This window comes from Miniopterus natalensis, chromosome 2 (assembly GCF_054644295.1).
Source record: "Miniopterus natalensis isolate mMinNat1 chromosome 2, mMinNat1.hap1, whole genome shotgun sequence".
NCBI lineage: Eukaryota > Metazoa > Chordata > Mammalia > Chiroptera > Miniopteridae > Miniopterus > Miniopterus natalensis.
The window spans coordinates 157,171,336-157,197,783 of record NC_142082.1 but is presented as its reverse complement, the minus strand read 5'-3'; the positions used below and the strand labels follow the sequence as shown (position 1 = coordinate 157,197,783).

The window sequence follows — 26,448 nt, the reverse complement described above, 5'->3', positions numbered from 1 at the left end:
GTAAGTTTTAAAATCTCCTTAATATTCAAAGTGGTTCTTAGTTGGTTCCTGACATCATCTTCTTTAATACTCTTTTCTTATATAACAAGTAAAATGTCACATGAAATTTCATAATATCTTTGGTAGCTTAATGATAAGTGCCAGAAGTAGTACTGTCCTTTGAAAACTCCATCTCAAGGTCCAGTTAATTATGAAGATAAATAGTAAATGTAAATTATGAATAGTAATCTATATATCATAAAGTGATTATAGTGCTGTTTTTAAACTTTGAGGGATTTATAAGCACATTACATTGTTTCGAGGTGAATATTCGATGCCATAAATAATCTTACCAAAATAAATTCTTTTTAAAGTCAGTAACATTTTTAAAAAAGTGATATAGAATTTACTTGTTTACCCCAATTTTCCTATAAGTAAATGCATCTTGGAAACAAACTGGCACATGTTGCTCTGACATTATGATACATAATATTTTATTTCATTGAATCCTCAGGACAACCTGTGATTAAAGATGACAATTAAAATAGCTCACTAGGGAGTATAGCATGGCACCAACCAATTAGAATGTATTTTAGCTATCAACGGCCAAAAAAGCCTTACTGGTTTAGCTGCTACATATCAGCCCTGCAGGGTCCTGATGAGGGTACCAACTCACGAAGGGTAAGGGGCCAGTTTTCTATATGCACAACCAACATGATATTTCCATGGCACCAAAATGACTTGATACTTTAATTAATGACTAGCTCAATTACTTACCCTGAAATTTTTATATTATTGGATGTGGTTGAATCAGGAGTGGAATTCCTTACCCTCATATTCTCTTTCCATAGGCATTTTCGGTATTGTATCCAGTGCTGTCTTCCAAGAAGAAAATGGGTATTGTAAAAGAAAGTTTCTCTTACCAAATAAATTAGGAAAAAGCTATATTAAATAATTTTTCTTTTTTTTAATGTAGGACTTGTCAGAGCCTCTAATACATACACTGGGAGGAGAGAAAAAAGAAGTGAATTGTGTTTTTCAAGCAAGGAATCGTCTACATGGGGAAAGTAAATATGAAGATATAAAGGCTTCTCAAGTCACAGGTTTACTCTGCTTTTGACCAGTGTTTCACTGAGGACAACTGAATTTATGAATGATGGTTAGCATATTCAAAATTCTATGTTTTTTCCCTAAAGCCCTTTGTTCCTTTGATTTAAGGCATTATTACATCATTTTTGTCCTATAAAATAGGCATCATTTTGATAATAGATTTGAGTGATTAAGAAAAAATAGTAGTGTCATAGAATGCATCTGGGTATGGTTGCCCATGAGTTCTGCTTTATCAGAAGCACAATTCTCAAAAACTTGGACTGGGAAGATTCACCAAACTCAGAATAGAGGGAGATGCCAAGAAGCCTATTTTTAAAGAGGACTTAAGTAGATTCACATTAGTTAAGAGAAGAAAGAACTTTTTGTTGCATGCGAGAAAGTACCCCACAATTCTTATCTATTCTCTTAAGTACAAAAAAAATGAAAATGAAAGGATCTAGCAAATACAAATGTAAACGAAATAAGGACAATCACAATTAATTTGAAAACCTGATTTTAAAAGTAGACATTCCTGTCTTTGTTTTTCCAAAAACAATGATAGTCTGGATCACATGTATCAACTTTATCAAAAAATTCTTGTAAATTAGCAAAGTCCCTTTTCACTGCCCCTAACTATCATAGAAAATATTCTAATTCACCTGAAATAAGCTGCATAACCTCTTCAACGGAGGCTCTTAATTCTATGGTAATTTCTCCGTGTGAGAGAAAGTAGGGTTATTCTTTTCACTGGAAGCATATCACTTCTGTGAAGAATGCATGGTATTTTACTAAAGGCACTCCTTCTCATTTTTCATCACTTTCTCTGTTTGTCTCTAAGTTGGCACCTCTTTGTCTCACTCCCACTTTTCTCACTCTTTCATTCTCATTTCATATGCATACATACACACATAACACACATACAAATAAGGTTGCAAGATACAAGATCTGAGACAGTGTCCTTTCCTTAATTAGTGGAACATAGTCCACCGTATTAAAATGATGATCACTACCAATAGTTATTCTAATTTTCCTCACAGGCTATGTAATACCTACAAATCCCTGTCCATCGTTGTTTAAAGAAAAGTTATATCAATATATTGTTCCAAAGAAAAACACTATGATGTAAAAACCCATCCTCGACAAATGTGCAAAATAGTACTTCTGTTTGATTGTGCTGAGTCTTCACAAACTATAGGTAGTGTTATGAGTGGCTTTTACTTTAAAGGTGTGTGATGTCATATTGTCTACAACATGCGGAGATCCTCATACTCACAAAGAACTTCACCTTGAAATTCATTTGTTTCCAAAAGGGTGTTACATTTTCCAGAATGTAAAAGACTTACATTCTATTTATGGCTCTGAAATATGCTCCCAAGTAACAGGAGCAGCAAGGAGCAGAGAGAGAGATGAACCCAGGGCATCTAACAGTCGAGGAGCTGCCCAGTGAAGATCCAGTGGGCACATGAGGAGGGACACTGGATCGTAGCATGATGCACGGGGGAAGCAGGTGACCAAACCTGGAGGGAAGCCAGATCAGTCCCCCAAATACACAGCGGAACCAAGGAGTCTGAACAGGACCGGGTACCAGGGAAAACACAAGACCTGCTGCAAGTCCAAGCAGACGAGAAAATGGAGATCTCAGAGATTCGAAATATATTAGCAGAAGGCCCTTTGGAGGCAGAAATGTGGATTTCCTTTCTGGCCTTAATGGAGCTCAGCACCAGCGGGTGGCCAAGGGGTTTTATGGGAATGGACGGGCCACACTTTAACTGAAATAGAGCTCTTTAATATTAAAGCCCAACACACTGACTTTGGAAAGATGCATAAAACTTTTCACCTTTAATCCTTACTAGACACTTAAATTTCTAAAGCTTTAAAAATACTTTTATGTATTGTATTCATCTCTAAGTCAAATTATGTAAAGTATAGAAAAATATAAATTTACTTATTATAAAATTATATAAACACTCTTCCTTGATTTTTAAAAATCCACTTTGTATACAAAATAGTCATTTGTAAGTAAGGAAATAAATTTTGGCTACTCTTAGGTACAGTAGGACAGATAGCATTTTCATCTGCCTGACTTTTCAATTTAAAAAAAATTGTACTTGTCCTTCTGGCAATGATCTTTAAGCATCCTAGCTCTCATAGCTAATAAAAGAGACAAGCAATAGCTAATGAGTGCAAATTTGAACCATTAAAAATCAGGAACCCAAAAGAAAATGGTCTATCATATAGGTGTCTTAATTTCTATCACCCACTACTATGTTTAAATTGCCTATTCATAATCAATTAGGTATGTTACTAATTTATGCAAATAAATGTAATTATAGAAATAATATATGAATAGAAATTATAATAAATTAATTAGCTTCTCTGTTAACATTATTTTAAGTCTGCTTTCTAAAAAATAAAGACAGGAGTTCAACATGAAAAATGTAGTAGTATTTCAAACAGATATAGAACATCAAAGTGGAACAATCAGCAAATTTGATATTATCCTAAAGAGAGTGTTTCCTTAGATAACAATGGCCCATTTCCCTCAAAATATGGACTACTGTTATGTTAAAATTTGTAAAAATCAACAAACTAATATAAAATCCCATAAAAAATCGTATAAAATTATGTTACATGTGGGAAAAGCAAAGTTATATATTAGACCATGATATATATGAAAAAGAAAAAAATGGAAAGCAAACTCGTCAACTGAGGAACTGTTAAAAAGGTAATGCTGCTCTTTATTTCTTACCCTTTTTTAAAAAAAAAAGGTAAAATTCTGTATTGTGAGCTGAATAATACCAAGTAGCTAATTAAATTAAGGGGGTCTTCAAAATATAAGCCAAAGTTCAAACGTCATGGGGCTGGTCTTTATCTGAGCATTTAACAACAAATATGCAACATAGGAAAAAAAAAAAAGTGAAATTAAGACCACTGTGAAAGAAAATAAGCAAAAAAAGCCCAACCTTTCTAAGTATAGGAAACACAATTGGTTATAAGTAAGGTCACATCAGGGAATATAATTAAAAAGCATATGTCAGGATCAGTATAAGCTATACTTCTTTAACAATTTTTAATTTTTATGAACATACATATTTTCACCTGGGGATATCTTATACCTTTAGAAAACAATTTTTAGAACTCTGATTTTTTTTTTGAGCCCTAACATGACAGCTTGTATTGAATCAACCAAAAAATGTTATATTTAGAAATTCTTCAGTTAGAAAAAAAACATAGAAGTTTATCAGACTCCATCAATGAGCAGGATAATAACACTTAACGGTTTCATCAAATTAAATCATTCTTTAGTGTTTCCATTCAAATAAAATGGGACAATCAACAGGCTGTTCAAAACTAAAACTTCTCTACAATTTCTCTACTCATCCTCATTCTGACCACACAAGGACTCTTTTCAATTCAAACCATGCATTCTGAAGCTCCCTTTCTCACCCCTCACAAGCCTTAGTGGAATGAAGGGCATTAAAAGTAAGTAAACAACTAATAAATGTAACTATGTTACTGAGTCATGTGGGGAGGCGGGCAACATGCAGAGAAAATGGCCAAGTTGTTCACATTGGTAAAGCAGACTTTGTTCCATAAACTTTCCAAGAACACTAGTAGAATGCTTCATTTTCAATTCATTCAAACCCATTTAAAATTTACCTGACTACAGCAATTTGACTAGGTTATTTCTTGCTCTCACAAAATGCCAGCTCTATTAACACACCCAGGAAAAATATAAATATGTTCAGCTTGATATTTTGATTTCTGTTTTGAAGATCAGACTGGTGTGAACCTACAAAAGAAAGCTCTGTAACCATGTATGGGGGAAGGTAGAATGAAAGCTGAAGGAAATTTGCAACAAAAGATCAAGGCACAGTTACATCTAAGAAAGAAATTAAAGCACCTTAGGTCCTTCAGTTGATTACACTGGTGTTATCAGGACTTTGCATAAACTGAATTCGCTGATAATATAGTCAACAGTTATTGGGGACTTAAAATACAAAATGACATTCTTGAATGACTCGTCTCTTTGTCCATGAATCATCTCTTTGAATCCTCCGAACAACCTTATGAGATAGGTGATATTATATTGGGACTTCACAAATGAAGAAACTGAGGCAGGCACTGACAGGTTAAGAAACCCACCCAAGGGAACCCATTTTGCATATGGTTGAACCAGGTCAGCAAACTAGACAACCTTACTGGGCCACACACGTGACCCATACAACTGCCCAGGGGGGGAAATTCTACCATTCTTCAGGGGTGATTCTCAGCCCTCCTCCAGAGGGTCTAACACGCAGGCCAGGATTAGGTCTCCTTGTGTTCTCCCCAACACCTCATACTTACACTTCTCCACTTACAACATCTGCCTCAATACAGGGTGGAGCAAAAGCAGGTTCACAGTTGTTCATATAGAAAATAATACAATAATTAATAAGTAATGATACAAGAGTAAACTGTGTTACACATACTCACAACTGTAAACCTGCTTTTGCCCCACCCTGTATACCGCAATTGCTAGTGTAATAGCTGCCTCCCTTTTCAGACTGTAAGCGGGATGCGAACAAAAGCCATACGTCTCTTGCTCATAATTAAATCTCCAGAAGCGGGCACTGTTCAGTATATACAAAGTACTCAATAAATATTTCATAAAGGAATGCACAAACATTTTACTAGTGTTTTAAAAATCTGTTCTCTCAAGTGCCATTCAGAAATTTCTCTTAGAAACTACAAATATTGACAGTTCACCGCCAATAATAATAGTGAATATGTATTCAGCGCTTACTATCCTAAGTCCAATTTTAAGTACTTAATTTATATTCAATTATGTAATAGCCACACTTTTTTTACATGAGGAAATGAAATTTCGAGAGGTTAAGTAACTAGCCCCCTATCACCAGTATCACACAGCTAGTGAAATACACAATTAGAATCTGAACACAAGGTCTGACTCTAGAGCCTGAGTTGTACACTACCTCTAAATAGGAGCAATTTTCAAAGTGTTAAATTATCTGATGGAACAACTGCTTTATACTGTAAAGCAGAGAATTAGAAAATATTGGTAAAGATCTCCATTCCTTAATCTTAACATATATTTAATAAATAGTAGAGTGGTAGAGATAAAACAGAAACGAATCCCTTGTACTTGTCTATTTTTTTTCAAAATTACAAAATATTTTAGAAACTTCAAAAGGATAATGTCCGATTTTTCAAAAGATGAGAAAGGTGAATGAAGGAGGAAGATAATTCATTTTGATTGAGGTAGTTGATGTCTAGCATTTTTTTTATCATAAAGAATGGACATTATAGCTCTAAGTAAAAATTCCAGTCTAACAAAATACACGCATTTACAGTGTTATGCAATTTTATAGACTCTGTAATCAATTATTTTGAGATTAACCTGCAAAAATTTTTATATTTATAGCCATTTTCAAAGTAGATTTTATGAATAAGTTGTGATAGTTTATGAATAAGCTGTGATTAAAGAGCCTTGCTTTCTCCAATATTACCAAACAGCTCTTTGTAAGAGAAATTACTGTATCTCAGATAGTTTTCTGATCACAGATTAGATCTTTAAAATCTAAGCTAAGAAATAAAAACGTTTCCATGAACTTGGTACACCAAAATTTCAACTTGGTACATATCTACTTCTGGCAGACTTGATTATAATCTTAAGTGATTTAAAAAGGAACAATAAATTAATACTTGTCCAAAAAGTCTATATCTAACCTGAATCTAACTATGAGGACACAATTAGGCAAGTCCAGATTGTGAGATGCTATATGAGAACAATGGCCTGATTTTTTAAAAACTGTTGTCAATGTCAAAACAAAAAGATGGCAAAGTACTATTTATAATTAAAGGAGATCTAGAGAAAAATGAAAAATAAATGCAATGCCCAATGCTTAACTTGAACCTAGATTTAAATAGGAAAAAAGGTGCAAAGGGAATTATTGGGACAATTAGAAAATGTGATTATGGACTATATCAAATAATATTACTGTATTAATGTTAATTTCTTGGATGGGCTAATGTTATTATGGTTACGTAGGAGAATGTCCCAGTTCTTAGGAGTGTTAGTCTGCAACTTACTTGCAAATGAATCGGAAAAGAAAAAGAAATAGAGAAAGGGAAAGCAAAGGGGCCAGAAGTTAATAATTAGCAAAACTAGCTGAAAAGTATATGGATGCTCATTGTACTACTATTTCAACTTTTCTGTAGATCTGAAACATTTTTACCTAAAGAGATGGAAACATTAAGGAAAGAAAGCTCTATATCCAAATAAATGTGACATACTTTAAATGACCAGGATGTTTTCAGTTGTAACAAATGGAAAGTCAAAAATCTTCAGGGCGTATGAGTTAGATTTACCATTGTGATCTTTAATTGCCTAAATGCTGTCATAAAGAGCAGTTCTAAAACAATTGTGCCTAAACTGAAACCATCAGCTTTGGTGATACCTTGAGTTTGCAAATGGAAAACAGAGGTAGAGTACTTTTAAATAATATTCTCACATTGATACAGTGATAAATTGTAAACATCTTTTTATCCTTGCTTTTTCTGCATTGTCACTCCCTTCCATTCTCCCTCCCATTTCTCTATTCACATTGATGTGTACTTTTGTCTTGCCAAACAAATTACCTGCATAGTAAGTATTCACTAAATATTTTTATTTCTTTTTGCTGTTTTCTTTATTTCTTTCTTTCTTTTTTTTTTTAAGCAGGATCTGGGGAAAGGTAATTTATCTTTATTTATTTATGTACTTATTTTTAAATTTTTGTTTGTTTGTTTGAACATTGTTGAAAATATTACAGGTGTCCCCTTCTTTCCCCATTGATCCCCTCCAGACCCCCCCCAGGGGACTTATTTTTAAATGAATACATAAAATATGGGAATAATTTTCTGTCTCTATCACTCTAAAATGCAGGTGAAGTACTAAATCACATGGCAGCTCATAAAAGTATATGCTAGTTTAACTTATTTACCTTAACTTGGGATGGCTCTTAAAGTTAAGTCAACTCAGAGGAGCCACTGAGTCTCTGGGCTGCCCAACATCTGCAGAAGCAACGCATTTGTCAGGGCAGTTAGTAAGAGACAGTCTCAACACGCTTCAAGCGACAACGACCTCTGCTCTCCTGGACCCCACGGAACTCTGGGGCCTCAATGGGGCCTCCTCGAGTGCTCAAGCAGATGCAAAACTGCTTCCTGAGGAAAATTCTTGCTTTCTCTCTATGTACTCTGAAGAACAGAGGTGGGAGTGCTCCTAAATCTAGGCAAGAATATAACTCGGTCAAGAACTTTTTATTCCCCATCTCTTAGCAATAGCCTGGACATGACAACTGTTATTTCAAGGTGATAATTTAAGGGACCTGTTAGCCTTTTCTTTGATCTCTGCCAGGATCCTTTCACCAGGAAATCTACAGACCTGGAAAACATAAGTTAACTACTCCTAAAAATGCCTTCCTTCACTAAGTTTTCACTCAATATTCTTTCTCTTATCTAGTCTCTACTAAAAATAGCAATGTTAAGAATGCCTTATGAATCTTCTGTAATACTTCTACTGAAGACAATTTAAAGATTCATATAAAAGATCACTCTCTCAGACATCAAGGCTCCTCAAAAAGTTGGGACTACTGATAAAACAATACTCTTTTAAATTGAAAAATGATAACCATTTACTTTGTTATGGCTATCAGGTAACACAGAATTATTCTTAGCCATAGCTTCAGAAACAATTATCTTCACTTTTGTTATCTATCTATGCACATAGTTACATAATATATATGGCGTGCATACTACATGCATAATATATACTTATACAAAATATGTATATGTTATATTTTAGATAATATGAATAGACATAATATTCATAATATGTAAAATATGTGATTCTATGACATGAATATTTCATTTTAAATATTTTAACCCTTTTAGGAAGTACTTGAAGTTCTAATAAGTCCTGTACAAACCATGGGCTTCAATATTATTTACTAATTACTTGATATTAATGTATCTGTATATAGTCCAATATTATTTGCCATATTACATAAAATATACTTGCAATTCTTTCTACATAATTAAAATCCATTCAAGAAAATCATAATATACATTTCCTGAGCATGCTAAGTTACATATATGTGGGTTTTTTAATTTAAGCAGTAAAATGACCTAAATGATGAGAATTATTAAAATCCCCATTTCACAGATGAAAAGATTAAGGCATGGAGAGTTTATGTAACTTGCAAAAATCATATAGCTAATAAGTGATGGAGCTTTAAAATAAATATAAGAGTTCTGATTCCAAAGCCCACTGGTAACTATAGTTATATGGCCTCTCCTTAGTAAGATATCAAGAAATCAGAAAGTACCAGAAACCGGCCATATCTTCATATGGAAAAACACTTAAAACATTAAGATTTAAAACAAAGACTCATGGAACAATTCAAACCTACACTAAAGTATATTCATTTAACAGTAAAATTGAAAAATTCATAGAGTTAAACCATGGGGTTCATCTCCATTCCCAAACACCGTATTGTTCCGAGGAACCTGCGGTCTCTTTATCAGTCACATTACCATTATACCTGATTGAGTTTTCTACTCAAGATTACAAACACTTCTGTTTGCTATCCAATAAAATCAATATGTCATGGCTACAAGTTAGAACAAAAGATTAATATCCTATTAATTATATCATTATTTACCAATTCATCACACTTTTCCATATTAATATCACCATATAAGCTGTTGACCCTGGCATACTTAAAAATCACTTTACTGTAAAGAGGCCTCCTGCCAATTAAATAAAAACTAATCAGATAAACTTTCTGAGCCAGGACACTATCTGTCCATAAAGATATTATTTCCATAGGTATTCCACTGTAAAGGACTTGAGAGAGAGACTTGAGAAATTTTACATAGTTACACTTCTCACAGTAAGCAGTTTCCATCTATACTGTGCATTGAAAATTACTGTATCTCAAAACCAGTTCCAAATAGGCTTTACCAACAGACCCTTTACATAATTGCCCAGGTGTCTGGGTATCCCACCACCTAACGTATCACCTTGTGCCGTGAATAAATTAATTCATTGAGAAGAGAAATTAGAAGTTTATATCACAATCATTGTGTGTTATTTATTTATAGTGTCTGCATTTCAGTAATATTTATGCAGCAACTCAAATATTGCCTGGCGCAATAGGTTTGTGAAATACATTTGTTAAATGAATAAAGAAATCTCTGCCACTAAAAAAAATAATAGATTATAAAGCCCTGAAAGCACTTTATTACGTGGATCGATACTACAATCTGATGGTTAATAGTGAGGTCTTTGAAGCTGTACTGTTTAGGCTTATATCCTAGCTCTGCCACTTACTATCTGTGAGAAATTAGGCAGTTCAGTTTCATTTTCTTCATTTGTGAAATGGGATAACACACAGGATTTTTGTGAGCCTAAATTTGGCACACAGTAAGTCCATACTGAATGTTAGTGCTATCTCTATATCTATCTCCATAAATATATCTTCATCTGAATAGAGAAAGATCTTGAGTCACATCTCATGGGTCAGTTTTAGAAACTGCATGTAGTTTCATCTGGGATGCAAACGGGAAGGTATTCCTGCCCAACCACAAACTTCTTTAAACCCATAAAGAAATTACAGATGCACATGACGGCATTTCAAAAAGTACATATAATTGTCCCTTTCAAACCTATAATTTCTCAAATAACCTATACAATCCTTAATCAAAGATCTTCATTTCCAATGTAACTCCATGGGAGCTTATTGAGTAAATGATATAAACATCTGTGCAAGTCAGTGTCACTACTCAGGCTTTTAAAAACATAATAAAATGTCACTATGTTGTAGAAGAAAGCTAAGAAGGAAGACAGTTAATAAAATCTTAAGTCTTTCTGACATTGCTACTCTACTAAGCTGTGAACTGCTAGAATCTAGACACTAATAGAAGTTTTCATTTCCCTCCCTCCACAGAAAGGCATAAGACAGCACCATCTAGTAGAAATATAATGTGAGCCACAAATAGGAACCTCGCATGCAATTTGAAATTTTCTAGTTGCCACATTTAAAAACTAAAAAGAAACAGGTGAAAATCACTTTAAGAGCATGCTTTATTTAAGCCGATATATCCAAATATTATCATTTCAACACGTAATTAATATTTTAAGAAACTTAGTAAGATATTTTACATTTTTTCTTTCCAAATCCAGTGTGTGTTTATGCTTACAACAAATCTCAGCTCAGACTAACTACATCCAAGTGCTCCAGTAGTGGCATGTGGCTAGTGGCTACAATATTGGAAAGCACAGATATAAAGGGATTCTGAGAGCATTTTCTTTATACTTTTTACTAAATCACATACTTCTTCCTCAAGAGCTGAAATGGTCTCAGTATAGCCATGGTAATTCATACAATCTAGACAAATCAATAAGCTGACACATTCTAATAGCACAGTGTTCCTAATATTTAAAAATACAAAATCTATTTCAGCTGAGGAAAATAAAGTAGATGAAATTACTTAGTCAAAATTTATTCTTTGCTTATTACGTGCTCAGAAACAGTCTATAATAGCTCTTATCAACTACTCTATAAATGCAAAAGCTTCTAGCATATAATACTTGCCAACGTTCTTTAACTGAGGATTCCTTCCATACCTTTAAGGTAAATGAAAAGGGTGAAATAATTAGATTTTGCCTATAATTTACTATCTATGGCATGATTCTCTTTTCCTGAACTAGTGATGAAGCAGCACTGGTCTGATTTAATACTATAAATTCAGAACAAATGGGAAAGCATTACATTCAGAAGTGCTTCTGGCCCATTAACTTCCATGCTGATTTGACATGCACCATAGTACTCAGGCAACAGACTCAGGGATATAACCTATTCCTAAAGCAAACAGTGCTTTATCTCCTAGCCATCTGGGGTTCACGTCCTTAGGGCCCCTTGCATACTGTTGTCTGGGATATTTTAATATCCTGAGGTACAGCACTAAGACCTACTTTATTAGTGATACTCATTTTTGCCGGGAAAAGAAGACTGACCTAGAAGAGATTATAGAGGGAACAAAATTTTGGATGAGGCCCTTGTTTTCATTATTTAGCTGGAGAAAATCATGGGTTACAGACGCTTTCGAACCCTATGGTTTTTCTAAGGTAGCAATAAAAGTGATACCATTCATAACACGGACAGTGGTCTCTTTCATATATTGCCTATAGTCGCAAACTTAAGTGCCAAGCAGATGGTTGAAATCTGTTTTGTATAAAATGTGTGCTTTTTCCCTCCAACTGTGTTCTTTGTACTCATACCCAGCCTAGGTTTTAGCCATCAAAACACTGGCACTATGTCGATCATTAGCAGCATTTTAGACAACTGGCAACTAAGGTATTCACTGTTCTCCACAAAATGTTCAGCTAATATTTCCCAGATGTATAATTAAGGCAAAAGATCATCTTCTTAAATTGGTATCAGCACTTTGGATGGCTTCTGGCTTTCAACAGATTATTTTAGTGGAAAACAATTTTATATCAAAAATAAGGGTTCTTTTTCTCAGATGGTTCTGTTTGCATGATATCCAGCTGCCCATGAAAAGGAATCTGTGAATCTGCCCAAGGTTCTTCACCTACAGCCTGAGGAATAAATAGCGAGCTAATGTGAACCCTCTCGTGTTACCCTTGCTCTAAACTTCTGAGGGACTGTATTTGTATAGATAATTTTCTTCCAGTTATTTAATACTTTCTGATGTTCAAGATATTTGTACAATGCTTCAAAAAGCAATAAATAGTGTGTGACCTTTTTCACCTGAACAGAAAATCACTCTTTTGTTGTCGTCCAGTCATTTGTTCTATAAAATGATTCATTTTAATGACTATACGCAAATAAATGAATTTTAATTTGCATAGGTTTTAAAGCATAGGAATAAGATGAATTAGCAAATTCATTATTTAAATGCTTGATATACTGATACTTCCAAAAGCAACAGTTCGTGTATCAGATTCCCTACATATGAAGTAGGGAGAGATCTTTTTTAGGATATTTCATTATTAGCAGTCAGCTGTCAGAGGAAACTATAGCTATATTGTGGCTATTTAGATACAAGTTACCTGGGATCAACAATCATAAGTGCATTGAAAACAATTACAGTTGTATTAACTACAAAATATTTTTAGAAATAGATCAATACATCTCCTACAGGTATTATTTTATATGCTAAAATAATTTTCAGTGCTCAGGCTAGTGTGCTATCAAATATATATATATATATATGTATATATATATGTGTGTGTGTGTGTGTATATATATATATATATATATATATATAAAATTGTTATTGAAGTGCTGCTTATTTTATACTTGCCAAAAATTCAACCTAGTTTTCAAAGTTTGAATTCAGTGGCTTGCATTCAGAAATATCAAAAATATTTTTCTAAATTTTCAAAGATTAAGATGACTCATTAGCATTGAGGGATAAATACTGTTATACTCATTTGAAAGCCCATTTTATAGATGCATGGCTAAAACCCAAAGAATCTGAAGAGCTTGCACATCACAAAGTTTAATTCTTGATTTAGAAACTGTAGGAACATATGCCAACTTTGTACATCACTAAATGCGGGATGATAAAATACATTAGCAGTAAGTTGTCCAACTGAATAATTTCCAGATTTTCTTACTGTTTAACAGTAGGGTATTTGCACATTTCCCTTTGGTCCTAGTTTTAAATGTAGTTCTGGTTCAATAAGGCACTTTTCTGTTTGTTTTTTTCAAGGCCTTTAAATCTGTACCAGGAGAATATCAAATATCACTCATTCTTTATTTCTAAATTCAAACTGGCAGGAATAGAATAAAAAATGTGTATTATAATTATTAAATAATTTTATCATATTGCCAATTCTATTGTTATCCCAAATATATGAATTTATATTTAAAATTTGTAACTAGTTTATAAAAGGGCTCCATGGTACCATAATCATATTTTCAAGATATACATAATAAAGAAGGTCCTTGTATATATAATCAAAGATTATGTTGCTGATGGTATAACTACAAATTTTTTAAAACACTGTGTTAAAAAAATGTGCAATCTGCTGAATGTTAGATATTACCAATATGTGAACCTTCTCCTCTGAGAGAATATAGCTCTTTAAATGTAGCTTTTATTCTCTACTCCTTGCTTCATAGGGTTCAACATTTTCTTTTCTTGAAATTGCCAACCATCAACTAATGCATATTAGGTTGGCTGGCCAGATGCTAATGCTAATAATTGTCTAACTTACTTTGGAAACCACTTAAAATCTTTCTTTAGGCTGTGTCTTTGTAATCGTAGTTGATTGTGCCATTTTCAAGCCCTATGTTTTATTTATTCATATAAAAACATATACTGTTTATAGACCCGGTGTTGTCCTAATGCTCTACTATTTTTAAATTTTATCTTATCTTTATAAACAGGCTTTCAGCACTTTGACCTAAAATGTCACTCTCATGCTTTTCATATCCGCCCCCAGCCCCAGTGTCTTGTTCAGTAACCCCTATGTAATTTATTGCCCGCAATATTTGTAATAGTTGAGGATGGTGATCTGCTGCACCTGAGTTTCAAATACATAAAATGTGAATCTTATCTTTTGAAACACGTAGCTTCAAAATAGTTCATAGCAAATTTGAGCCCACAGTCCTAAATAAGAATTGTGCATACCATTTAGATTTGAAACTCCTAAAATATACTATGGTTCCTTGCTCCTGAACGCCACTACTCTGTTGACAGGTGAGGTAAACTGAGAAGTGATTCCACATGTTAAGGCTTGTTTTACGAGATACTCTGTCTACAAAAAAGCTGCATAAATTCAAGAATTCTGACCACTAGAGTAAAGAGCTAGGAATCTTCCAAATGTAGTTCGAAGTGATGAAATTTTGAGATTTTGAGAATTTAGAAATGATCCAGCTCGTCTTTGCATTTCACAGGTGCATACACTCAGACCCAAAACCTCTTCTCAATCTGTATGAAAGAATTAGAACTTGAGATCTTACACCCAGCTAATAACACTTTCTATTATGTTACACTCCCCACCCCACAAAACCAGTGATGATACTGACAAATGTATATTTTTACCAAAAAGGAGGAAATTGTTTTATGTTTCAGTAGCAAACACTCAAAATCCACAAAAAACTGTCCATTTCATATGTATGCCTTAGGCCTCTAACACTCAACTTTCTCATCTCAACCTGAAATCTCAAATTTTATGCTAGCAAATGTTGATTTACCCAATTTCTTGAATTCAAATTTCCCATCAAATATGCATCACAATGCCACCTTCAGATTTTTAAAGCTGGAATACTATTGTACGTCCCTATAGCTCATGCCAAAGGATTCTGTGTTACAATTGAAAAAGTGGGAATGGATCTTGTTTATATTTCTATGAAATATTTCTTTCTTTTAAGATTTTCTCCACAAACTGCAGCTTCATCAGTATTTAGTAGGATTTATTCAAAATCAATTCATTCAAAATTCAATTACCCTATAAGTGAAAAAGTTTCTCCTGAATTCCAAACTTTTGTTATGTGTATGTGTATATAACTATTATATTCCACAAAATAAATTCTTCGCAGAACAGTTACTGACTCCCAATTACTCCTTCATTTACTTATAATAGTCAATATATTCTGCTCCTTCACTCTGAAACTTTAAATTGCTCTCAGGATCTTCTGAATATGCTTTTTTTTTTTAGAAGAATGTTTTTAAAAAACTAAATAATCCTTAACTGTTTATAGGTCAAATTAGATCCATTTTACTTTTCCAGTAATGCTAAATTTTCAAGAAACAATTACACTACCATACTTATATCCCATAACCCTTAGGGCTCTAAAAACAATATCTTTTTTTGTTTCCTAAATTCTAGCCATGTTCAGGACTTGAGAGAAATAGTTCTTGTCTCAGAAGCAACATTCACTATTATCTTTGTTTCTCCATTCTGAGGTGTTTGGTTTGATTAATGGCACTTAGAACATTACATAAAATTTTCTTCACAACCTGATGACACAATGGGAGAGATGGCAATCTGAATCCGATATTGTATATTCAGTTATCACTCATTCAAAGTCAAAGCTGAATTAATGAATGAATCGGATCTAGTTTGATCACCAGATCATTTCTTTCTCCACTAAAGGGTAAGAACACTATGCAATATCTTAACAAATCTTCAACATATACCTGTCGTAGTGCAGACAAAGAAGAAGAAAAGAAATATTAACATTAGTTTTATGTGACATCATCCTGCAAACTCTCTTCAAACATATTATGAAACTCAATAGCAAATAAATAAAAGGGGGGTGTTGAAACAAAGGGATGACAGGAAAGGAATAAAAAAAGTCTTTGGACTTTGTAAATTATTGCCCAACAAACTCTGGCCCAGGTAAATAACCAAAGGGAAGAGTTGTGGGCAAACAAGTAATACCTTAACTCAAAAATTAGAATAAAAATGTTTTAGAACTTTGTCAAGCAACCTATATTAACTGTGAATGAAAAATTAATAGCATAGATAAAGCATTACTTTTTCTCATTTTGTGTTCTCTGATGTGAACGCGTATTTCTCATTTTCAGCATTTGTGTTTCTTTTTCACTAGGATGCCCTTTTCTCAGATAAATATGAAATTGTTTAAAATAAAAAGTCAACAGATCGTAGGTGAAAGTTCCGTAACCAATTCTTATACAACCTACCACCTTGGTATCTTTATCCTAATTAACTTAAAATCAGAAAACCAGACCAAAATCAGTACAAAAGTAAATGGTTTACTATATTTTAAAATAAATTTTAATTAAAAATATACCAGGAAAACATTATTTAAACCCATATATTCTCTTACTACTAGATTAAAAAATTATCAACATGCAAAGCAGATTAACCCTTCCCTTTCTTTTCTCAATATTCCTGAAGCCCTAAAGGAGAGAATACTTCCTTTCTGAAATTGCTGCTCAGTGTCCCAACTGATCTAACTCTCTTAAACTATCAATATAAAAATCTTATAAGGTTTTGAGGGCACCGTGTTTTTGTTTGTTTGGTTTTTGCCCTACAAAGGGAACTTCATTCCTTCAAAATACATTTTTTCCTCAATGCATCTGATTCTTAGGTTTCAATGTGACAGGAATGATTGGGATGGGTAGAGCTGGCACACATGCACAGAACACAATGAAACCCTACGCATCTCCACAGTAAGAAACATTAAAAATGAAGCTATTAATACATTTTTAAGAAAGATCATATTTTGTGTTTTAACATTTTCTTTTCTAAAAAAAAAACACACACTCTTTCAAAGATGTGAAAAGCAGAAATAGAAATGCTGTTACATATGAAAGTTTCAACGGATTTGCTTCCAGAAGCTTTTCTTTATAGTGTTCCTCTTACCTACAGTATGTGTTGGCACTGGCAGGTAGCCCTAATTCGTTAGTAGCCAAATTATTTTTGTCCCTGAAGTACGAGAAATCTCCATAGCACATGAATGAGACATGGTTTACTAGTTTACACACATCTTTATAACTCCAAGAAACCAGAACTCATTCACAAATGCTTTCCTTTCCGCAAAGAGAAGGGCTACAGAATGCCAGAGATATCTAGTTTGAATTCCTGGTCCCCATTCTTCATGAAAAAATGAAGAGGGGGAAAAAGAAATCTTAACTTTAATAAAGAACTTTGGTCCTTAATGCAAGAAAAATAAACAGCTTTCTGTTCACCACACTCCACAATTCATTTGAATCAAAATATTTCAGTATAAGGAATTAAGAAAAAAAAACATCATTTAGTAATAAACCTAAATGTCTCCACATCAAAATTCATCACAACCGCATAGTAGTTTTAGATAAATGTGGTCCACAATAACTAGCATCCTTCTGCTGCATGATCGCCAGCTACATTTATAGACTGCTGCACCACCTTCAATCAGTGATAGAGAAAATGAGGAAGATGAAATAAGAAACACTTAGAGATAAACATATAACACAAATGATGATTCAGCCACAGCAGAAAGAAACCCTCTGAATTCTAAGACAAGCCAGAACTGAAGAGCCAAGTGCCTGAAATGCTACTTAGAGGAAAGACAGATCTGAAACACAATGAGCCAAGTTCAGGTTTGAATTCATTCAAAGTTAGACACTGATTTCAAATGTCTATGAACATCTACAAGCTTTTGTTTTTAATTTTCCTTCTGTCATGTTTTATGGGTAATAAGTCCTTAAACTACCTTGTAATAGATTAATTGCTTTCAAGCTGGGTGACAAAAGGGCATAATGACCGGAAAAAAATGATACAAAAGAAACAGAAAAAGCATGTTAACAAGTTTATCAACAAACCTGGGTAATTCTCCTGAAGTACAGATTCAGGTTCAGTGGTTCTAAACTGGCAGCATTCAAGTTGGGTTCATATTTGGGGTTTTTTGTTTTGTTTGTTTTTTTAAACCACCTGTCCTAAAGCGACATTGTTTATGCTAATTATCTTTGTTTATGCCACAATTCTGTTTGTTTACTGCATTCTTTTAAAATGCCATATCCCTATCCACAGTTCTCACCAGGATTCTCCTGAGCCTCCTCTCGGCCTGGTCCCCTGGCAGCCCCCGAGCAGAGCCAGCCCCACAGCCAAGGCGCCAGAGCTGGAGCAACTCTGAGCCTCGACTCCTCAGGCTGCAAGGCAGGGAGCTCGCTGGGGCTCACTCAGCTCCGGCGGAGAGGGGTGCTGACCGTGCAGAAATGCACCCCCATCGGGCAGGCGGGACCCTACGCCACTATCTCCAGGGGAGACAGATGCATGAACTCTCAACTAGCGAGTGAACAGGAGGAAAGATCATTCTAAGGGGAGCGAGTGCAGCTTTCAAACTGCAGGACAGAACACATAGGATAAAAGACACACAGAGGTCTTCTCCTGAACCATAGCAGCTCCTGATTAAAATGTAGAGTAGTCTCCTAAAGGATATCTAAATAACCACTGTTCACTTAGGCAAAACAATATAGTCTTTAAAATGTCTCTTCTCTAGCAAAACCTCTTAATCATCTACATGTATGAAACATTCAAATTTTGTGTTTAATATGAATGATGATGATATCAATCGATGAAAAGGAAAGGCCAGAATGAATGAAGCAGAAAGAATTTGCTGTGTTTTAGTCCATTTGTTGTTCAACAAAATTTTTCCGTTAGAAGGAAGGTATTTCATGTTGTAGTTAAAGCTATGAACACCTTTTTATCTGACTGCCATCATCTGAGTCAGAGACCTGACATAATAAACTATATGTGAGTTAGTACAAGAGAAATATATTAGTTTATTTCCCAACCTATTAGTTAACCTCACTGAAATTACAAATGAATAATAAATTACAGAAGAAAACAAATACCCATCAGTTATACTTATTTAACTAATCTATAAAAACGGAGATGTTTAACCTACATAATATATATCTGCATTATGCATATTCTCATTAGGAGGCTAGAGAATTGACAGTGGAAACAATAGATAATAAAAAACAGATTTTATCCATAAATGTAATTTTGTTTTTTAAATGCATTATAAATGTAATTCATTTGAAATAGCTTCCAGCTCCATGGAGAAGTAATGTGCTAAAGTACTAGAAGAGGTCTTATTATTTGCCTCTCAGGTATGATGCATATTCAGATTTTAGTTAAAAGCTCCCCAAGAACAGGTAAATACTTTATCGTATGCTTACTGTATTACCGTATTTGAGAAACAAGAACACACCAACATGTGAAGTAATCATAACGTTCGCACATTTCTGTATCTGTTAACCTGCTAAACACTGAGCAGCATACAATGCCACCTGACATTTAACCCTTAATTGCTCTTGGTAATCAGTCAGGTCTCCTGCTAAGCGTTCAGGACACTATTCCAGTGTGAGTGTGACAGAAATGTAGTTTGTCCACTGCTTTAAGCAAGCTGCATTCCAAGCTAATATTTTAGCTCAGTTAACTTGCAAGCTTATTGAGATAATCATTAACATCTATAATCAATTATAGACACCTTTTCTTCTACAAAGTATTCGTAAATAAAAAAATAATAAAATGAGCAAAGGCAGATATCAAAACATCCTGAAAACATAATGTCAAAGTTACAGGTTTTCAGTTGCCATCAGGTGACAGAATGTGAACAGGTAACTTTCCTTTGATTCACAGCTAGAGATTACTTGCTAATGTGAATGTGCTTATCACATGAGTACAATGATTTTTATTATAAGGTTTCTAATTAAGCTGAATAAATCTGTCTAGGTAATAAGTATTTTGTTACTATGGCCAAACTTTAGGTAATTAAAGCACTGCTAATGTCAGATGTTCTTGTAGACCGCTAATAGTAATTTTTCATGGTAGTTTAACAAATTAGTTTTCCACAATACCTGATGTATATGTCTGTAGAAAACACTTAAAAGTTTCTTAATGTGAAAAAATTATATATTTAGTCAATATGACCACAAATAAATATGATAGGTATGTAAGATAAATAAGTTAAATTTTCACTACAGAAGGTTTTACTTTTGTAGTCTAGTCTTCAACATGTAGAAAATAGGTAGTCTGTTTTGTGCACCCGTTTTGAGAGAAGCCATCAAATAGGTGATACTGCATCCTACTACGTTCAATCCCATTTTTTCTACTTATTATCAAACTGTTTCCTTAAGCAATCATTTTACACTTGCTTTTTACTGAAGTCTCTAACATAAAGCAGCTAGAAGGGGACAAGTACCTTAGTCCTAACATTATTACATTATCAAATAGAATAAATATAAAGGAAATAAATAGAATACAATTTTACTGATAGTATCAAAAATCCCTGTTTCATTCATCAGAAATAAACCAATATTGATAATTTAAGGCAAATTTTCAATATTTTCATTACAGGAATATGAAAAAATAAATGATATTCCTAAAGGCAAATTCCTAACTCACAATTTTCTATTTTTTATTTTCAGGTAAATATATAATTTCACTGTCTTCTTTTAAAATTTTTTAAGAGAGTTCATACGTTCATTCTTATGATGCTATTGCTAACATTTAGCCATATTGCCAATTATGGTCCCTCTCAACAGCATTATCTAAAAGACTCTGCTTACAGACAATTCCTTAGAACATACTTTGCCTATTCACCTCCCACCTGAGAACTGTATTTTTCATTAGTCATAATCAATTATGACAAGGATGCCTGAAAATAAAAATAAAGTAATTCAACTTCTTTACCTTTTAGAATCACTGTTTCATTTGCTCTGCCTCTTGGACGTTTTTTAACAGACAATGAAATTGTTACTAGTTTGCAATTACTTAACAACTGCCTATTAGTCTGACAGTATTGACCATGTACATTTTCGGGGCTGATAATAAACCCATAACAAATCTAAATCTGAATTTTGATCCTGTTATTTAAGTTGTGAATATTCCTTGAAGTTTCAACTAGTCTACAGGTTGCAGAGAATAATAGAAGATGAGCACAACTCTACACATAAAATTAAAGAAAAAGGTCACATAAAACTTCCAAAATGCAGGACCCCAAGCAACTTGTTCACATCCTCTAGAGCAAAGTTCTCTATTCCATACAGAAATTTAGAAGTCTTATTTTCAGATTTCTGACTAAGTTTGAGTGAACAACTCACCTATAGCAGGTGAATGAATAGAATAAAAATTAGCTCTTGATAGAAATAACCTATATTCAATGAAAGTTGCAAATATTGCAAAAGGCAAAAAAACTACCTGGTTATATATGATAGTGTAGTTATAGAATATATACATCCTCTGGAGAATATAAATATTCAATATTGAATCTGCAAGATATATCATCTATGTGGATGAGTATTATATACTCACTCATATGAATTCAATGTAAACAAATAGTAATGGTTTATTGAGATTTTTGTATGTATTACCAAGTATAGCCGTAGGGGAAATTATTAAGAAATTTTATACTATATGACAGCCTTCAAAATTATTTCAGCTACTAATATTTCCAAACATGCTGTCTATACTAACAACTGTATTGATTATCACTTGCTTATTTAATTAGCCAGTTAGAAAAGCATGCCTCTGGGTGACAAAAAAAAAAAAAAATGAAATTCTCACCAGGAGGAAAAAAATTGTTAAGAGATTTGAGCATGAGAATAGGAAAAGGAAAAGTTTAGTTTAAAAAGAGATAACTGAAAAAAATACAAATAAAGTTCACAGCAGGAAAGCTTGTCTATATAGAGAATTAGGCTACAGTCTGTTAATATGTAACTACCTTTTTATAAGACCAGTCTGTTGACAGGCTTACAATCAGACTCAGAGTTTTATTTTCAAAAAGTACAGAGTTGGAGAATACTGTTATTTACGTGATACTCTGCACACATGCAGGAAACTTACTGTGGTATATTAACAAACTGCTACATTAAGGAACAGTATGCTCCAATATTAATAACCTGAACATCTACATATGAAATAGGCTCTATTTGCAAACAAAAACTATGTTAAACTGTTAATATAGAGAACTTTGAAAAGACGAATTCAAACTATTAAGAAAGCTCAATCATTCACTGGAATCATCTAATGAGAATTCACCTTAATTTAAAAAAAAAAAAAAGATGCAGAGGAAATGAAAAAAAGAAGAAGACAGAATCAAAGTGTACATGTTGGCTATTTTACTTTCGTCCCTGATCTGATATTGGTTTCTCTAATATTTGGCCACATGCAAGCATTATTTTATTCTCAACACCCTTCTCTTCCATCGCTTCACTTCTAGAACGTTTTAATCTTTGTCCTTTCTTTTTTTCATCTTTTCATATCAAATTCAGTTGTTTGAGCGATGAACAGCTTGACTTAGCATATTTTTAACCAGCTGGTCTAGCACCTAGCTTGCATTGCATAGTCAGATACAACAAATGTTTATACAGAAGGTAGCTTTCATGAAATTGAAAAAAAAAAAAAAAAAAAGCCTGGGTATCATGCATCCTGCCTTTTTTTAGCAGTTTAAAAAAAAAAAAAAAAATCACCATACAGAATACAAAGTTTGAATTCTTTTTAATGGCAAACAAATTCTATTTATAGTTCTAAAAATGAACTTATGCTGGGAAAAGAAATCAAATTTCTAAAAGACCGCCATGTGCCCTTCCAAGAAGGCTAAAATTCTTTCAAAGCCCTGCTTCACGTGCAACGACATCAAACAGAAGGATATTGTACATATTTCTCCAGATAGGAACCGCTTGATTACAAATACACTCATCCCCATCCCGGCGAAAGGGGAAAATACAGTAAATCAAAATTGAGTCTAAGACAGCGCGTGCAGAAAGTGGCCACTGAAACTCAGAGAGGGCTCATCCCGTTTCCACCACCCCCCCTTTTTTTTTTTTTTGACATTTCAAAAGTAATCTGCTCATAGATTGCTACGATGTTACATATTCTTAAAAATAAGCTGCTCCCTTGTATCAACAAAAGGTCATGTGCTTTCCTGAGTGGCTCCCAAAGTTTTAGGAACGGATCCGATAGGAACTCACAGCCTCCGTTTCAGCCAGCGCTCAAAGCCTCCTGTCACCCCAGGAACTGCCCGGCGGAGCCCCGGAAAACGGTCACCCCTCTGCACAAAAGCCCTCAGAAAGGTGCCGCGGGGAGGAAACGTGTCCGTGAAGGGCAGCGAGCGAGCGAGCGCCGGGAGCGGGGCACCGGCAGGGAGATGCTCAGCGTCCGCCGCCTTCCCTGCTGCAGGCGCAACTTGGGAACACGCGAGCCCGAGACTTCGCAGCCGCTCGCCGGGTGCGGGCCGTCCCCGCAGCAGTCAGCCGCAGGACCGCACCGACGCCCGGCTCGTCGGCAGACGGGGCGCATCCTCCCGCGGCCCGGGGCCGCCGCCGACGGCAGAGTTGCGCCGCGAGGGGTCGGGGTGAAGGCTGCACTCACCTTTCAAACTCCTGAGGTAAATCAGGGTCAGTAAGCATGCTGGAAAAGCACAATTTCCCTTTGTCACAGCAGCCACCTATGATCGTCTCCAACTGAACCTGTCAAGTGAGTCCAAACCTCCTAAACCAATTGATTTTCTCTCTCCCTCTCCCCCCGCCCCTCCCTCTCCTCGGGCTCCTTGACCAGTCTCTTAAAGGGGTAGCGCTCCGCTCCTCCCGCACCGGGCCGCGGCTCCCCGACGCCGCGCCGGGCTGGGCGCTGGGCAGCCTGGGCGCCGGCCTCTCCCTTCAGTCCCCTCTGCTAGGCATCACCGAACGGCAGAAGTCAACTCCTTCAACACGGCTCCCATGCTCGCTCTCCTCTAAATAATAAAAGTCTCACACACACACGCACACACGCACACACACACACACACACGCACGCACACACATGCACACGCGCACACGCACAGGCCCCCCCCCCCCCCCCCCCAGCATGATTCTTTAAAACCGCGTTTGCCGCGGGTTAGGAGAGGAGTCTGTGTGCCGGCAGAACCCTGATTAAACTGCACTATTAACTTATTAAGCAAGGAAATGACAGCGCGAGCATTTTCACACAAAGAATTGTTATTCCGTCTCACCCCTCTCCAGGCTCTCCGCGTGCGCACGCGGAAACACACACACACACACACACACACACCCGCGCACAACAATCAGGCATTGTTCTGCGGGAAGAAAAGCAACTTTGACAGATTGAAATATAGCAGAGGCCCCTTCAAGGAAACCTGTAAACAACTTGTCACTCACGGGCCGGCCTCACTGGGAGCCCGTGCTCTCCCCGGAGCGGGGCGAGCGTCCTGGCAGCCCCAGCAAAGTTTCCTCCGCTCCCAACTCCATGGAAGGCGCTGTGCGACGTGCAGGGGACCGGGGACCCACATGCCCAAACACCACGCACCCGCGCGCACACGCTCGCGCACACGCGGGAGCAGAAAGCACCCACCAGAGCAGAGAACCAAATGGGGGGGGAAAAAAAAAAAAAAGATGGGACGAACAAACTGTCCTGCCTGGGACGGCCGGGAGGTCAGGGGTGGGACGCGCTCCCCTGCCTGGGGACCTCTTTCATTTCCTCTGCCCAGGCGGCCGCAGATAACAAGGTGGCCAAACTATGGCTCTACGGATCCTAAGCTGCCTGGCCAGGCACAGCCTCCATAGCAGTTCCAATTATCTAGATAAAAATCTGGCAGGCGAGGAAGGTAATCAGGTAATGTACCTTTGACATGAAATGACAGAGGCGCATGCACCGCAGGCACCCACGGAGACACTTACACAGACACGCACGCAGCCGGTGGCTGCCCCGCGCACCGCAGCATCTGGCCAGGGAGTGAGCACACACTCACCAACACGAGATAGTGTGCATTCCTCTCTCCCTCTCACACACACACACACTCAGTCACTCACACACGCTCTCCACTCCTACTGGGAGGGTTCATTCTGCACAAAAGGCTACATTACAGAGCCCGCCCCAATAAGGGAAAGAGAGAAAAAAAAGCCTTCCATTGTTGAGAGGGCAGGTCAGTTGATTAGATTTTCTGTGGAGAATTCCACGAGGAAATTCCCTTCAAAGCCGAAGTGATTAACTGGGGGCTATTCTGGAAATGGAGCAGACAATGGCTCAATAGTCTGCACAGCCAATGTCCAGGCTGGCACTGAACTCACTTTAAAAAAAAAAATAAAAGCCAGACTCCCTGTTCTTTTCCACACATTCCCCCCCAGCCCCCTCCACTCCTTCCAACTTCCCCTCCCAATTCCTTTTATTTTGCAGCTGGACAACATTAAGGGCCTTTAAAACCACAAGGGTTGACCCCACAGCAGTTTGATTAGGTCCCACTTTTTTTTTTCCCCTGGCGACAGGCAGACAGTAAGTTTACTTTCTTAGACATACACAATGTGACACCGTATACATATTCAAATAGCAAAGTCAATGATTAACCTTCTCATATTAATACGTTTATTCTTCACTCAGAGCTTATACATTTTCTGACAAAGTTGATAATAACTTAATAATGAGATCCATCGTTCACGGGGTATCCTAAAAATAAATGTACATATACTGCAGAATCAATGTGGAATACGGTTTAAGCACGTCACTATGGAGTTAAGACACTAACAAAACACAGAATGACGACCCACCCTGAGAAAGCTGTTAACAAGAGATGTGGCAAAAATGACTTGACGCTGACATGATTTTCATTTTCAGCAGTTGGGGAAGGGGAAAGGATATTACTCACTATTCTTTCTTGTCATTAGCCTCAAATTATTTTTTATTATAGCCACAACCCACTCCTACATAGAAATGTGAGAAAATCGCTGCATTTATTTCAAAGATCCATTTTTAGCCCTTATGAGACCTACAATCTGATACACTCGGATCGATAAAGTACACAAAAAATAATTTTTTTTCTATTGTTAACGTGGGTTATGAGAATTAGG

General features: G+C 35.7%; 1 protein-coding gene across 7 annotated transcripts in view; it reads right to left on the bottom strand.

Annotated features, from left to right (window-relative positions):
- The window catches only part of SOX5 (SRY-box transcription factor 5), an 898,547-nt gene that overhangs the window by 349,286 nt on the left and 522,813 nt on the right, over positions 1 to 26,448 (bottom strand). For 4 of the 7 annotated variants that reach the window (XM_016197390.2, XM_016197391.2, XM_016197395.2 and 1 more), the window contains exon 1: positions 23,981 to 24,123. The exons of 2 other annotated variants lie outside the window; for them this stretch is intronic. In XM_016197390.2, the coding sequence (XP_016052876.1) occupies positions 23,981 to 24,018 (38 nt within the window). In that variant the 5' untranslated portion in view covers positions 24,019 to 24,123. Of the gene's footprint in view, positions 1 to 23,580; positions 23,620 to 23,980; positions 24,124 to 26,448 lie in introns of those variants that run through there. One more of the 7 variants, XM_016197394.2, reaches the window with a different exon arrangement.